The 15721-nt window shown below is 38.4% G+C and overlaps 1 protein-coding gene across 2 annotated transcripts; it reads left to right on the top strand.

Annotated features, from left to right (window-relative positions):
* Positions 1-85: 85 nt before the first annotated feature.
* On the top strand, positions 86-15683 carry LOC143275899 (BLOC-1-related complex subunit 7-like). 2 transcript variants are annotated; one of them, XM_076580227.1, is made up of 5 exons: positions 86-371; positions 2537-2599; positions 4273-4316; positions 4839-4859; positions 11983-15683. In XM_076580227.1, the coding sequence occupies exons 1-5, from the start codon at positions 246-248 to the stop codon at positions 12059-12061; spliced, it is 333 nt and encodes a 110-aa protein (XP_076436342.1). In that variant the 5' UTR covers positions 86-245; the 3' UTR covers positions 12062-15683. The 2 variants fall into 2 exon arrangements, with proteins under 2 accessions (XP_076436342.1, XP_076436350.1); XM_076580235.1 differs by lacking the exon at positions 11983-15683 and adding an exon at positions 6876-11179 and having other exon boundaries at positions 100-371.
* Positions 15684-15721: the final 38 nt, after the last annotated feature.

Raw genomic sequence — 15721 nt, 5'->3', positions numbered from 1 at the left:
TACGATCGTGGACATGAAATGTCGACACTGAAATTTGATAGGGCAACGGGAGGAAAAAGACTAGCAAAGTTATCATGTTGAATATTTCTTCGATCCTTTCAGATTCTGTTTAAAGACAGCAGCATCTGTTTGATTTTGATTCCATCCCAGATGCTACTACTGGGACCACACCTTACCAAATCGTTTTGCCGTATTTGGCAATATTTGTGTAAATAGGTGTAACAGTTTGCGGCTCAAGTGTAAAAATGGCGTCTGCTTCAGGTGTCTGGAACCAAGAAACAAAACACAGACTAAATGAGAAAATCAATTCAAATATTAACGATATGGGGTCACTTGTTCGTCAGATTACAAGAGGATCAAAGTCAACTGAGGTCAGTGTGCTTGGCAGGCAGATGCAACAATAGTGTGTACAAACAAGAGTACTAGTTCAGGCCGGGATGTTAATTAACTCCAAGTTATCTTTTGTCATACTGTGCTAGAGCAGGGCGATTGTTTTCTCAGTATGTAACTTGTAAGTGATAAACTGATATGCATGTTTTGTTTAGTTTTCAGAAATGCTGTTTCAAATTTCAGCTGTAGTCCAACTCTCTAAGTCTAAGGCACTCCTTTCACTTTCACTTTCACTGCGTTGACGGCCACAATCATCAATTTGATTTTTACGCCGTTTTTGTTGGGTTGCGATAAAAGAAAAACAAGCTACAGAAAGCGACAGACCTATTAGTGAGGATGAAAACTTAGTCCTACTCAAAGTGGGTTCTCCGGCAGGCTACTATCACTTCACTTTTCGCCCTTCCGAGCTAGCCGGTCCCTTGCAGATCTAAGACAGCAGGGCCCAAAAATAAATTTAAAAAACCCAAAAATATTAGGGTAAGAGAGGGGGTGGGGAGGAGGAGGGGGGGTAGGGGACCTGTTATCTAATTAACTACTGATTGGGGGGCACCCTAGACTTAAAGGTGTCTGCTGCTATAGCTGTTTCAGGCAGGTTGGTGCAGTCACGTATCGTTCTGGGGAAGAAGGAATATTGCCTGTATTGGGTTTTACACCGGATCTGGTGAGCTGGCGAGAATGTTTCCTTCTTTGTCTGAGTGGGGCTGGCACGATGCAGCTTTTGTCGACGATCGCCTCTTCGTCCATTATTTTCCATAGCATGGCAAGCCTAGCTACCTTCCATCTGTGCTGCAGAGTCGGCCATTGCAGTCTGTCGATCATCGCGGTGACACTAGATGTGTTGTGGTACCAGTTGACCACAAACCGTGCTGCTCGTCTCTGGACAGCTTCGATCTTCTTGATGTTGTCTTGGGTATGCGGGTCCCATACGGTGCACACGTACTCCAAGATTGGTCTGACGAAAGTCTTATATGCTGTTTCTTTGAGGCGCACTGCTTGGATCTTCAGGTTTCTTCTGAGGAGGCCAAGGGTCTTATTGGCTTTTGCACAAGTGGTGTTGATGTGCAGGTCCCAGCTGAGATCACTTGTGATGGTAACGCCTAGGTATTTTGAGGTAGAAACAGTTTCTAGGATATGGTTGTGGAGGGTATAGTCAGATTTTGCAGGACAGGATGATTTTGTAACTGGGAGAATAGTACATTTTCCAGGATGGAAAGCCATGTCCCAGCTGTGCTCCCATGCTTCTAGCTTCTTGAGGTCTTCCTGAAGTAAGTTTTGATCAGTTTTGGAGGCCTTTAAACGGTAGACAGCTGTGTCATCAGCAAACATACATGTCAGTGAGGAGAGTTCTTCTGGCAAGTCATTCATGTACGCCATAAATAGCGCTGGCCCTAAAACACAGCCTTGTGGGACCCCAGACTTCACACTGACCCGGCTGGAAGCTGCGCCCTCCACTACCACCGATTTTTGCCGGTCTTTCAAGAAAGCTCCTATTCATTTGTTGATCTTTCCTTGGACGCCGTAATGTTTCAGTTTGTGGATGAGGAGGCTGTGGTTTACTTTATCGAAGACCTTCACAAAGTCCATAATGATGACACCCGCCTGATTTCCTTTCTCTACAGTACCAGTTCTTCTGTAAAATTGAGTAGTTGTGTCTCGCAGGATCGAAACTTGCGAAAGCCATGTTGTTCTTGACATAAGATTTCGTTGGATTCTAGGTGAGACATGAGAGCACTGACGATGACATGTTCCAGAATTTTGCAGGGGATAGAGGTCAGAGAGACTGGGCGGTAATTAGCTGGGTTGTAGTGTTCTCCTTTCTTGTTTCCTTTGAACAGTATGTAAACACACACACACACACACACACACACACACACACACACACACACACACACACATATGGTAACACAATCACACAATCACCCATCATAGATTGTTTCACCACACATAGTGTCAGTATCACTAATCAGGTTACAAATGTCTGGGTCTGAAGTGAAAGGCTAGCACAAGTGAGAAGCTTACAGTTTTCCATAAATATCACCAGAGTACCAAAGATCTTGCCAAACAGATAGCCATGTAAATTGTATGTTTTTGAAAAATTGTTGTATGTATTTATTCATTGTTTACTATTTTGTTGTTGTTGTCACAGCTGCTTGCTCAAGCTGCAAAGAACTTTGCATCCCAGGAACAGCATATACAGAATTCTTTGGAGGTATTTTACTTTCCTTTCTATTCTAATGAACCCTTTAAGAGCCAAAACCTATTTTTTGCTCAGTGAAACTATTTGCCAAAGGATGTCTTGGTCATGGAGTTTGTTTTGTTTTTGTTTTTGTTGTTTGTTTTTTTGTGTGTGTGTTTTGTTTTGTTTTTAATAAAGTTATAGCAAACAAACTACTGAAACATAATACAGTATAACCTATAAAGGAAAATGAACATATTATACAATTATGACAATTTCAGTTTTCACATGATTTTAATGAGTTTGAGATGAAAATGCCTACAATAATGCAGATGTAAATTTCCCTCTTGAGGCACTTCTTCTCACACTGGAAGGGGATGGAAATATCATTCCTTGGGCACTCAGGGGGTTGACTATGTAATTATGCAACTGTAAATAAATAAATAAATAATTAATTAAAAAAGGACAAAAATAAGACTGCACAATTTACTCACATTTGAGTAAAGATGTACAATTACAGAAAGCATGTCATATGTTGATTCTCCAAGTGGTGAATATCATATGAACCTGCGCAGCTGATGTACAGTGTACATCATACATGGAGTTGTTTCGTTTGTTTGTGTTTGACATGTGCTGTAGGTCCAAATGCCACATTCTTTCAGTTTTGCCCAGCATAGCAGAAAATTCTGCAAGTCATGAGTTCACTCTTTTGATCAAGTTGATGTTGCTAAGTGTGCATGTCAGTTTTGGGAGAGGTGTGGCAGGTGTTGTGTTTAAATTACATTAAATATATAATTGTTTCTGAGTGTTAATAGGAATGCATTATGGTGATATATACTGCTATTTTCAATTATCTTTAATTGTTTTAGGGGGTATAAATGAACGAAGAATAGATTACAAAGGTTATTTCTCTGGAAATTTTCTCAGTATACAGCATAGCAAAATGTGCCAGCACTGAAAGGGTTAACAGTCAACATCTTTCATTTTAACTGCAAGTACACTTGTTGCACATATTTAATATTTCACAATTTGATGATGTTGCTTTACATCCTATCATCATGATCAATTTAAATGAAGAAGATAGTTCCAAAATGCCAAAAAATTAAGGGAAGTTGTAGTTGTTCTTAGGTTAACATATTTTCACATGAAGGATAATATCATTCCTTGGGCCCTCGGGTTGACTATGTATTATGCAATGTAAATAAATATTAATACATGAAAGGACAAATAAGACTGCAAATTAATGCACATTTGAGTAAGATGTCATTCGACATTCTTGTTGATTTCCAATGGTGAATCATATGACCTCTGAGCTGACTGTACATGTACTTCATACATGGAGTCTATTGTTTTCTTCAGTTGACAATGTTCTGTGTTTCAATACACTTCTTTCAGTTTTTGCCAGAAGCAGAAAATCTGCAAGTCAGAGTCATCTTGTCAAGTTGATGTTGTAATTGCATGATTTTAGAGAGTTGCAGGTTTGTTATAATACATTAAATTATAATTGTCAGAGTTAATAGTGAATGCATTATGGAATATACTGCTATTTTCAATTATCTTAATTTATTTTACGGGTATAATATGACGAAGAATAGATTACAAGGTTATTCTCTGAATTTTTCAAGTATACGCTTAGAAAACAATCTAAGCAGAGCTGTACCCAAGTTGACATGCTTTTGGAAGACTTGTTTCTTTTTCTTTTTCAGGCATTAAGGAAAATGGACATTGTGAGATCACAGCTTGAATTCCAGTGAGTATTAGACTATAGTTCTTGCACACACGGCCACATCAGCTTTACCTACATGACTGACTGTTCCAGTGTTTGTGTTTTTTTAGTTTTTCCTGTAACAAGTGAACTTGGGGGAAAGACAGTTATGTTTTCTATGGCTTGTTCATTTACAATATACTAGTCATTTGCTTACAATTATGTGGTTATTACCTTTGCTGTTGTGGAAAGGAGCACAGTTTTATCATAAATTGCATTCAGATGCCTTAAACACATGTTAAGTTACATAATTATTACCATGAAATTTTACATATGTTCATTCTTGAGGCCCTTTGTCATAGTGGTAAATGGTGACTGACAAGTGGAAGGACAAAACTGTCAAATCCAAAAGTGCTATTAGAGGTAGAGTTGTTTTGTTGGATTTATCTGAACGCAGTGATGCCTCCTTGAGCTACTGATACTGTACTGTCTAAGACAACAATTATTTCTCTTCAAGTTCACAAATGTTCTGTCTTTTTCTAACATTCACTCTGTTTTCTTTGACAGGGAAGCAGCCATAGCAAGAAGGTAATTATGTTTACATTCATCTGAATCCTTTTCAATCAATCTGCCATAACTATTGTAAATCACTATTTTAACTAGACAAGAATAAGATCAGTGAATGCCAGTTGGCAAAATATTAATGCAAGCTTTGTGCAATGTTTTACACAACATCCATGTCTCTTGCTTCTGACGGATGTTCACTCTCGACGAATTTGTATGTAGACAGCATTATTCTCTTTCTATTAGGCATTTTTGAGTCATCTGTGGAGATACAGTGTATTGCCCATTCATTTTTAATATCATTTGTTAGTGTGGTGTTGTCCAATTGGTGTTAAGCATATTTCTGTGTGTGTGTATGTGTGGTGTGTGTGTGTGTGTATGTGTGTGTGTGTGTGCTTTCTTATTGTTTTTAATTACAACTGCTGTGAAGATCATTGCTTCTGTGCTTATTTGTCTGAGGACAGATCTATGTCATTGTTACAGTAATTCTGCGTAAGACTCATTACTTTGTCTAAACTGTTTTAAATGTGAAATTAGAGTCATTGTACATTGTTTATCACACCATGAGATGATTTCAATATGAATATGGATGAAGTGAACTCAAAACCTGAAATATAAAGCCAGCAGATTTGTTAGCTTTATAATCTATTTGGTATTATTAGCAACAGCTCTGTGAAGCATACTGGCCAAATGCATAAACGCCAGAAGCCTAATTGTACAGTCTTTTGGGTAAGTTTTTTAAAGCACAATGCCCATGCAGTTGCAATGGGGGTCATAGGTTTCCATGTAATCATTGTCATACAATAATTAGATTTAAATCTCTGCATTATTGTAAAATAAGTCTGGTCTGAAACTGTAGCACTGTTAGTCGCAGTAAATAGAACCATTGGAGCATGTTTGTTTAACCTTCGCTGGCTATCGTGGGTCGTACACGACCCAGAAGGGTACAAAAACGCAAATATCTCAGCCAGTTCTTAATATTTTTCTACGAAATTTCAGAAATGCTTCCTACACCTAAAAGGCCAACTTTTGCCAAAAAATGAAAAAAAAATTCATTAATTAGTTTATGAGTAATTAAAGGTGGCGTTTTAACTAGTTACACACGGACGCTTGTGTGGGTCGTGTATGACCCATGCTTTTTAAAGAGGAAAAAACGTGGTCCCCCCTCGAAAGCTTGTGTGGATCATGCACGACCCATACCTTTTTAATAGTGATTTCAGAAGGTTTAATTTGCAATTAGTGAAGGAAAATAAAGAAGTTTTACTTTCAATATCCTCACTACCCCACTACTCTCCCACTACCCCCCATCCCTCCCCGCACCGCCCCTTTCGCCTGTCTTCAGCAATAGCCCCCTTCCATCCCTTTCTCTAACAGCATGTACCCGTGTGACTGAATATCTTTGATTGTGCGTGTATAGGATGCTGAGTCATCTCTCTCTCTCTCTCTGTCTCGCTGTCTGTCTGTCTCTCTGTCTCAGTCTCTCTCTCTCTGTCTCAGTCTCTCTTTCTCTCTCTCTATCTCTCTGTGCATAAGTATTGTTTTTATGTATGTGCATGTGGTGTTATGCATTTGTGTGTGTGATCAGTTGTGTGTGCGTGTGTGTGAATGCATGAGCATGTGTTTCTTCTGAGTTTGTGTGAGTGTGTGTGTGCATGTGCGAGCGCATGTGTGTGTAATCAGTTGTTACGATATGTTTTCCTTTCCTATATTTCATTTTAAGCTTTGGAGGAATATACAGGTTTTTGTCTCTTTACAAAGTATGGATCGTGCACAACCCACACAAGCTTTGGAAGAATATACAGGGTTTTTTCTCTTTAAAGGTATGGGTCATGGACGACCCACATGAGCTTCCATGTGTTGTCAAAAGCAACAGCGGTATGGGTCGTGGACGACCCACATGAGCTTCCGTGTGTAGTCAAAAGCGACAGTCAGCGAAGGTTAACACTACATCAATGCATTAACTTCAGTACTTTTAAGGATGAATTGTATGTTGTTTTTAACACAGTCACAGTATACCAAGCAAACGATATTTGATTGCAGTTTAGTCCATCTGGATGAAGTTCAGGACCAACTGGCAACAATCAAGTGAAGGAGCATGCTGACAGACTTTGGCTACACCTGTGACTGGCTGTGTGAAGTAGTGCCAGTCAGGGATTCAGGTGGACTTCAGATATTCAAATGAGTGGGAACATGAGTGAGGAGAAGAGACATGTCGGACAAGAAGTACAGTTACTCATCATAACGCAAAAGGCACATAATTGTAACATACTGTTTCAAATTACGTGCATTTCATCTTATGCAGCGTGACCATGTTTCTTGTTTGCTAAATATTCAGTAGAAGGAAAATGCCATTCCAAGGTTTTCAGAACAAGTGCAATGGACCCAGATGGAAACATCCAGTGTCAATTTTGTGGTGGCAGTTCCTTTCTGTCATGTTTTGTATATTTTAGTTTCCTTGTTAAATTATCTATTTTGTGTGTATGTATGATTTGTGAAATTGCGTTGTGTGTAAATGTAATTGGTGAAAATATTTGTAACATTTACATTTCAGCTTGTACATCACAGAATAGCAACATTATGTTTGTGCCTCACAGATTAGAAACAAAGTATGTTTTTTTTTCCTGGCAATGAAGTGGGGTTTTTTTTTTTCCCCTTTCCCCCATCCACCCCTATAAACTGGCTGTAAATTGAGTATAATCAGTTCCATTTATTTTAGATTTCCCACTCATTTTTCCCAAGAGCCATGTGTAACATTCAAATAAAAACAAAAAAAAAACCCACAAAGGTTTGACATTCAAGGCTGATTCCGACACAGTGTAGAATCAGACATTTATATACATATATATTAGTTGCCTTGTCTTTGGGGTGAGTTACTAGTAGACTGGTGTTGTCAAACTCCAAACTAAAGCTAGGAGCAATGGGCCTTGATGAAGAAATGAACTTGGCACATTGTAGTTATCATCAGTGAACATTTAATTCTTGACATAGTTTCATTGTTTTTGTTGTTCATGCATCATGTCCCATATTTTTTACATGATTTTCCATAGTTAGAAATATTTAACATCTTTTTGTTCTTTTGTTGTTGTTTTTTATTTTAACCATTTCACTTCATCGTTTAGATCACTAACATATATCAAACCACTAATAATGTGAATTTCTATTCAAATATATTACTTGAACTGAAATCATAAGTAGTGGCGAGATTTTCTCTTCATTGTGGATGTTGGAAGGCAATCAAATGATATCTGGTCAACCTTCAAATCAGGAAATGTTTTTGTTTTTGTTTTGTTTTGTTTTTTTTATTAATCAGGTAAAGCTTTTTTAATCAGGAAATGTTTTCAAACAGAAAAATAAGAAAGTACATTTCCCAACTGTGCCCAACACAGGCAGATAAGTAACTCCTGTTGTCTTAATAACCAGTTCGATTTTCATTCATATTAAAGTTTTCCATTGTCTTTTTCACTTTTGGTATAGCTGGTTGATATGATCCTGACATCAAGTTGAAAGCCTGTGGAAGAGATAGTGCAGGAGATCACTTGTTTGCATCATTTTGATTTTTTTTTTTTAAAGTAAATCAGCATGTTTTGTACTAACAATGAGTGATTGGTTTACATATCTTTATTTCGGTGAGATGAACTATGAATGTCTACCATTATGACTTCAAAGTTCAGTTTCATGACTCAGACTCCCTGTGACTCACTGGTGCATCAGCTGACAGGGATCCAATTTGCTTGCTGTCTCTTAAATAAAAATTATGGAAAACAATTTCCTTCACTGAATCCTTCACCATACAGGAACAATAACAGTTGTTAAAAACACAATTTAACATTTCCTGTATCTCACCAGCCGCTGTTGTGAAGTAAAAGAAAGGGAAGCATATAGTGCAGTCGTGTCACTCCATGTCAAACCTTAACAGATGCATCATCAGTCCCATCTTATTCATCATCAGATATAGAAAACTGTGTCACAACTAAGCAAAGTTTTGTGACCTGCTCTCATTTCCCACTTCCATGCTTGTGGCAAGATCCTGAGAGTCCTAAATATCAGCAGCTTCAGGAGAAACTGGTTGTACTTGTAGGAACGTGGTGGTGGTGGTTGCCTTTCCTTCAGGTGGATGCTTGCTCGGTTTGGATCTGTGATTAACCTTCGCTGGCTATCGTGGGTTATACACGACCCAGAAGGGTACAAAAACGCAAATATCTCAGCCAATTCTTAATATTTTTCTACGAAATTTCAGAATTGCTTCCTACACCTAAAAGGCCAACTTTTGCCAAAAAATGAAAAAAAAATTCATTAGTTAAATAATGAGTAATAAACGGTGGTGTTTTAACTATACACAGACGCTTGTGTGGGTTATGTATGACCCATGCTTTTTAAAGAGGAAAAATCGTGGTCACCCCTCAAAAGTTTGTGTTGGTCATGTACGACCCATACCTTTTTAATAGTGATTTCAGAAGGTTTAATTTGCAATCAGTGAATAGCCTCACCACCCCATTACTCTCCCACTACCCTCCCTCCCTCCCCACCCCGTCCCTTTCGCCTGTCTTCAGCTATAACCCCCTTCCATCCCTTTCTCTAACAGCATGTACCTGTGTGACTGAATATCTTTGTGTGTGTATAGGATGCTAGGAGTCATCTCTCTCTCTCTCTCTCTCTCTGTCTCGCTGTCTATCTCTGTGTGCATAAGTAGGGTTTGTATGTATGTGCATGTGGTGTTATGTGTTTGTGTGTGCGTGTATGTGTGTGTGTGTGAATGCATGAACATGTGTTTCTTCTGAGTGTATGTGTTTGTGCGAGTCTGTGTGTGAGTGCATGTGTGTGTAATCAGTTGTTACGATGTGTTTTCTTTTTCTATAGTTTGTTATAAGCTTTGGAGGTTTTTGTCTCTTTACAAAGTATGGGTCGTGCACGACCCACACAAGCTTTGGAGGAATATACAGGTTTTTGTCTCTAAAAAGTATGGGTCATGGACGACCCACACGATCTTCCGTGTGTAGTCAAAAGCGACAGCGGTATGGGTCATGGACGACCCACATGAGCTTCCGTGTGTAGTCAAAAGCAACAGCTAGCGAAGGTTAAGTGATTGCTGTAGTCAGAAAGAGGTTCGGCAGGTGATGTCCAGTGACTTGGTAGCAGTGCAGTCTCTTCAGGTCTATGGCCTCCTAGCAACAAACATCGGCTGCTACCAGTGGCTTCCTGGTGCCTGGACAGTGGCAGATAAACCTGTGTGTAACTTAACTCACTCAGTACGACCAGTCCTCTCTTCTCCACTACACAGACCCCTCGGATGTCCAGTGGGTGTCTGAATGACCCAACCTTTAGCTTCCGTCGTCAGAATTGTGGTATTCTTTGTCAACATTCACCTCTTCAGTATAAGAGCCTTCCGCTTGCAATATTTTGATGATGGTAATTGGGGTGAAACGCTGTTAACATCTTCTCTTTCGCCGTTCGTATGGAGAGAGTTAATGTGGAACAGGGGGAGGGAAAGGGGAGGTCTGGATGAGCAGGTAACAGGTATTCGCCACTGAAACAGTGGGAATGATGGGGCAGCAAAAAAGTAGTAAATATTATTTTTTATCTCAGTTTTTTTCTTAACAAACATGCACAACCATAGAATCACACCTTTAGTCAGAACAAGGTATATTAAAAGATAATGCTCACTCCAGTTAAACACAATGCAACGGAAGTCAACTGCTTGTGAAATCATTTTCTTTCTTTTTTTTCTTCTTCTTATCTTGCCGGTGGCAGTGACTTTTGTTTGACAACTTACTGGCAAAACTGTGACTGTACGGTGTAAAAATCAAATGTAGCTGGTTGACCCCATGTGTGGTAGGAATGAATCATGCTTTTTTTCTTTCCATGCCCTTTATATCTATCTATCTATCTATATATATATATATATATATGTTAAGAAACTGAAAACAAAATAAATGTAATGAGATCTTGATAGTTTTTTTTAAATAATTTATTCCAGAATGAAAGCGTACAACTTCAAAACTGAATTTGAAAAGCATGCAAAAAACTAGCATGCACTCATGGCACAGAGGTATATATCAATGTCAAATATTACTCTGAACTCAAAAGCCGACAAGAAAAGAAATGGCACATTAACAGACTGCAGTCAATGTCAAATCAAGTGTCACATTCCATGTGTATCTGTAACAAAATTAAAATGGCATCAGGAAGAAATTCACTCCTCAGGCTGCTCAAATCAAAGCTTAGTCTTTGCAACATAATTTTAGTTCAACCATTCTCTCATTAAACAACAACAATAATGTTGATCTGATTTATGCAGTTACACAAACTGGTTTCTAAAAATCACTTCTTTTTTTTTTTTTTTTTTTTTAACAATTATAACTTGAGAGGGGTGCAAGTCTCATCAATAATAGCGATCATGATTTACAGTCATCATAGCAAAAGCTGTGTGCCCCTCAATCACATTCAGATGTACTGGATAGTAAAAAAAAAAAAAAAAAAAAAAAGAAATGCAACATTGCAGTTTTAATGTAATGCACCCCGTCACAAAGAAAACATCACTTCAATTTTATATTTATGACCAGTATTGGATGTGTTAACACAAACTGCCATATGTAATTCAATTTTGCATTGGTTGACTGTCAAGTGGCAATGTTTTAGAAAGCTTTGATTTTGATGTGTGGCTTTCGTTTCTTGCCAGTGTCAACGCAGCGACCAAGTTGTGAAATGCCCAAGAATTTGTGTTAATTTGTAGAGCGAGTTCAGTTCAAAAAGTTGAGGTCTCTCTTTTTTTGAAATGCTGGGGCACAGTGTGTTGAGGTTGTTGACAAAAGTCATCTCCACCTGTCAAGGTCATGAATTGCCAGCTGATTAGGTATGCAAACTTGCAATATATTTGGTGCCATGGATTGCATAAGAAAACTTTTAGTTCAGTGATTGTATTCAAAGTTTATTATTTCTACTTTTGGTTGTTTTTATTTCAAAATTCATTGTCAGAATCAGAATGCGCAGTGAATCAAAACCATTAAATTTTGATTGAGATTTCAGTTTTGAACCCGTCAGTAGTAAGTTTCATTAGGGCAGAGACAACCATCATTTCTCTTTTGTCTCACGTCAGCTGCTTCTTCCCCTTCTCCCTCTCCCCTCCTTTTTCCTCTGAGTGTGGCTTCAGTCCCACTGGCTGTGGAACGCCAGTTGGCCACGTTGCAGAGGACAACCTTCATTCCAGCTGGTATACTCTGGGCATCTAGAGAGGGCACAAGGTCTACGAGCTGAGGTGGACGGTGATGTTCACTTGGCAGATGCCAATTTGATGTGAGGCATTATTTAGCCTAATATAAATGATGAGACACTTCCCTTAGTCTAAGGAAAGACAAGGAACTGGACTCGGTGACTCGAGTCAGAAATTATTTGGCAGTGTGTGGCTTGGACAGTTGTGATGCCCCTAGTGAGCTTGGACAAAATGGAACATTCCAATATCTGTTCGAGTTTGGATGTGTTACCAGAATATGTTTGTATTTCTGATTTAATTGTTATCATTTTTTATCTTTTGAAGTGCGTAGATGATGTGTGTGCTGTGAATATATAAAACATATTTGTGGGATTCTTGTCAGAAGTCCCCCTGGGATGACTGAGCCATTATTATGAAATTTTGTAGAGGCTGAAAATTATCATAACTGACAGTACTGGAGATTGGAGTTTTGTACAACGCACATAGGGTGTACATTGGAGCGGTCTTAGTGGTTGTGTGGCCCAAAGACTGAGTGGTGTGAGCAGGCCCTTAGAAGCCGCTAGCTGTCACCCAAGGTGAGCTTGGCAAGCTCGTTTTGTTCCCTTGATGTGGGATTCCAACCAGCATTGTGGTTATTTTTTATTTAGATGAGTTTAGCAAAGCAATAATTGAGCACATAAGAATTGGTACGTTAGTATGTGGTACATGCATAAAGTGTGGAATGTGTATGAAAGTGTTTAGAAAGATCATTTGAATGATAACAATTGTGTGGGCTGCATTTGCGTGTACTGTTTGTGCTTGGTGTGGCTGAAAGTGAATTTACAAATTCAGATAGCTCTTACATAGTCTCCTCACTTTTTCCCACACCGTGCACATGACATTGACATTGCACAAGGAAATCTAGCAGACGGACATAATCAGTCACAACACCAAATCAACTTACACAGCTATTTAAAATTTGGCTATAATGACATATTTTCAAAGTCTGATGATTCAATACCTGTAACTGCATATTGGAACAAACTGTAATAAATTGCATCCAAACTGTAATGGCCTCCATATAGATTACATTGAAACTGGCCAAAACTGCATCTGGACAGTCAAAACACTGAACATCCCCTACTTCTTCAACCACTGTATCAACAACACCAACTAGATGATAACTCCCCAAACCATGGCAGAACATAACACAAAACAAACTTGTCAGAAAGCCCAGAAAACTCCACTAGGACTGCAGCATTGCCAACAATTTCAACATGTGACTAACATGAAATAAGTAAATAAAAGCAAACCTCATCAGTGAAAGGCAAAATCAAGCAAAAATTAAATCCACCTCCTGGATGAATTGAAAAAAAATCCAAGTACTGAGGTGCTATTTGTAAGAAGAAAAACACCTACAGTATCCCCAAGGACGGTTGCATTTAGACAGACCCGATTATTACAGTTAAAAAAATAAATCTTTCCTAAATTTCTATCCAAATCTGTCTTTTCTGGATCTAAGATAATATCAGGGTCTTCTAAGTCTCTCTCTGAGGGTCTGCAGAAACAGCAGTGTTCACAAACATACACACATAAAAGCTACACAGAATTATCTTACACTGTTCACTTATTTTAAGTCAGCAGGAATCAAGCTTTTAACTTATGCCGTTTGTAGTTTGTTGTGTCTCAAATTAAGTATCAATGTTTTTCATAACAAAACCTTTACAGTTCTCAGTAACAGTTACCAAGAGGAGATCTTCACACATACACTCAGAGGCACACACTCACACAAAGCATACATACACAGTCATTTCAGAAACAAGAATCATCAACTTCCAAGGACTGCATATAAGTTTGGGGACACCAAAACACCAACTGTTCCAAGGAATGCAGTCTTCAACTTTATAAGATGCAGGAAACTGAACAGCACATGTTCAAGTAATTTTTAAGGTTCTGGCCACTGTTCTGAGCATGTCTGTCTGTTCAGAGATTCATGCATAAACATGATAACAAATGTACAAATGCAAGGCCTTCAAAACTCACTTGTGATACACTTTTAAAAAAAAATCTAATCATTAAAATGTGTTCTGTATTTGTTATTATAAAACTTCAGGTTAAAAGAAAAAAAGTCCTAACGGCAGATTCGAACCCCGCGTGTTCAGGCAAGAAGAAACTGTCTTACCCATTACACTATCGTGGCTCCTTAACTGACGTTCAAAAATATAATATTTAAACAAGCTTTTTTAAAGGCGGTAAATCGATTGCAGTATTCGCAGTGAGAACGCTGTTTAAATCATATTATTCTGGTGATATCTTGGGCATTCAAAAAATCTTTAAAGGCTATTAAAAATTCTTTTTAAGTCTGCGGTAAAGGAGACGTGGCGATGCAACATTCAGCCGTTTTCTCTGGATCTAGCTATATGTACAAGTTTAGTTACACCCGGTTGACATGCTCGATTCAATTTCTCTTTTACGTTCATTCTAGTTTTATAGTTTTAAAGTTGATATGAAAATTGAGTATTTTGTTAAACTAATAACATGTAGAGCCAAGTACAAGTACTTCTAAACATCGTATGAAGTGAAAAGGACTTCATTTTGAGAAAAGTCAAAACTGGAAATTTTTACGTTTCATCAATTCAAGGGTATTAACTCTCATGGTTTATTATTCTTAACTGTGAATTCCAACTGATTCTGTGGATATTTTTATGGCAGTTTGGGGCATAATCCAGTAAGTGATGAGGCGTTCATATATCTTTCTCTGAATAAATATTTAACGGTCTCCTTCTCCAACTTTCAATCACATGTTATCGTGTATTGTCCATTGAATATAGGATTGAACAGGCAGGTCAACAACTTGAAACGAAATGGCGTCGTTCGCAAAGAATATGAGCACGCGCTTTGAGTATGTATAAATATGTGTACGCAATTGATTTTTGCCCATGACCTTCAGGGCTCAGCCAATAGATCTATAAAGTCCACTCGTCGTATTGATTTTAGTATTTTCTGAAAAAGACCACTTGGGTGAATGAACATAGTGAAAGCCCTGTATGATAGTCAGTCGTGTCCGACTATGACCATCAGAACAGCAGAGGAGGCAACTGCTGTTCCGACTATTTGGGCTAGAATCTGATTATAGTGGAGAGTGTCTTGCCCAAGTACATCCCCACTCTCTCGGCCAAGAGGGTTTTAGGACAGTTGGCACTGGGATGGTTCCCAAAGGCCAACTAGCCCACAAGGCTGCAGCACTAAGAGGCAGTGCAATTTTGCCTCCTAGTTTGAGAGTCATAGTCCTTCACAAAAGACTAAGCTGGAAATTTATGGTTTCCCTTTGACTGGAGAAACCATTGATAATACAGCTCTCACTTTGCTGTTGGCCCAAATGTAAACTTATGTCAATCTGTGATATAAGCCGAGTGTTGGGCCTAAAAGCCCTGTACACTGAGAGTAAAACACACAAGCTATTTGTGTATTGAGTATAATTTCAAAATGTAATGTTTAAGATGAGAAAGATCAGTTTAAAGCAAATTAAGTCCCCTAGCATTAATTACAGATTAATTTCCTTTTTTTACTATATGCACCAAACACATGCAAAATAAATATAACTTCCATGCTTAGCAAAGGAAGTTCCTGTTTGAACAAAAAATGATAAAAATGACTGCTCTTGTTGTGTCAGAATATCAGATCAAAGTGCCAAATTTAG

Source organism: Babylonia areolata, chromosome 2, assembly GCF_041734735.1.
Source record: "Babylonia areolata isolate BAREFJ2019XMU chromosome 2, ASM4173473v1, whole genome shotgun sequence".
NCBI lineage: Eukaryota > Metazoa > Mollusca > Gastropoda > Neogastropoda > Buccinidae > Babylonia > Babylonia areolata.
Note: the sequence above shows the minus strand (reverse complement) of the source record. Positions and strands in the feature narration are given on the sequence as shown.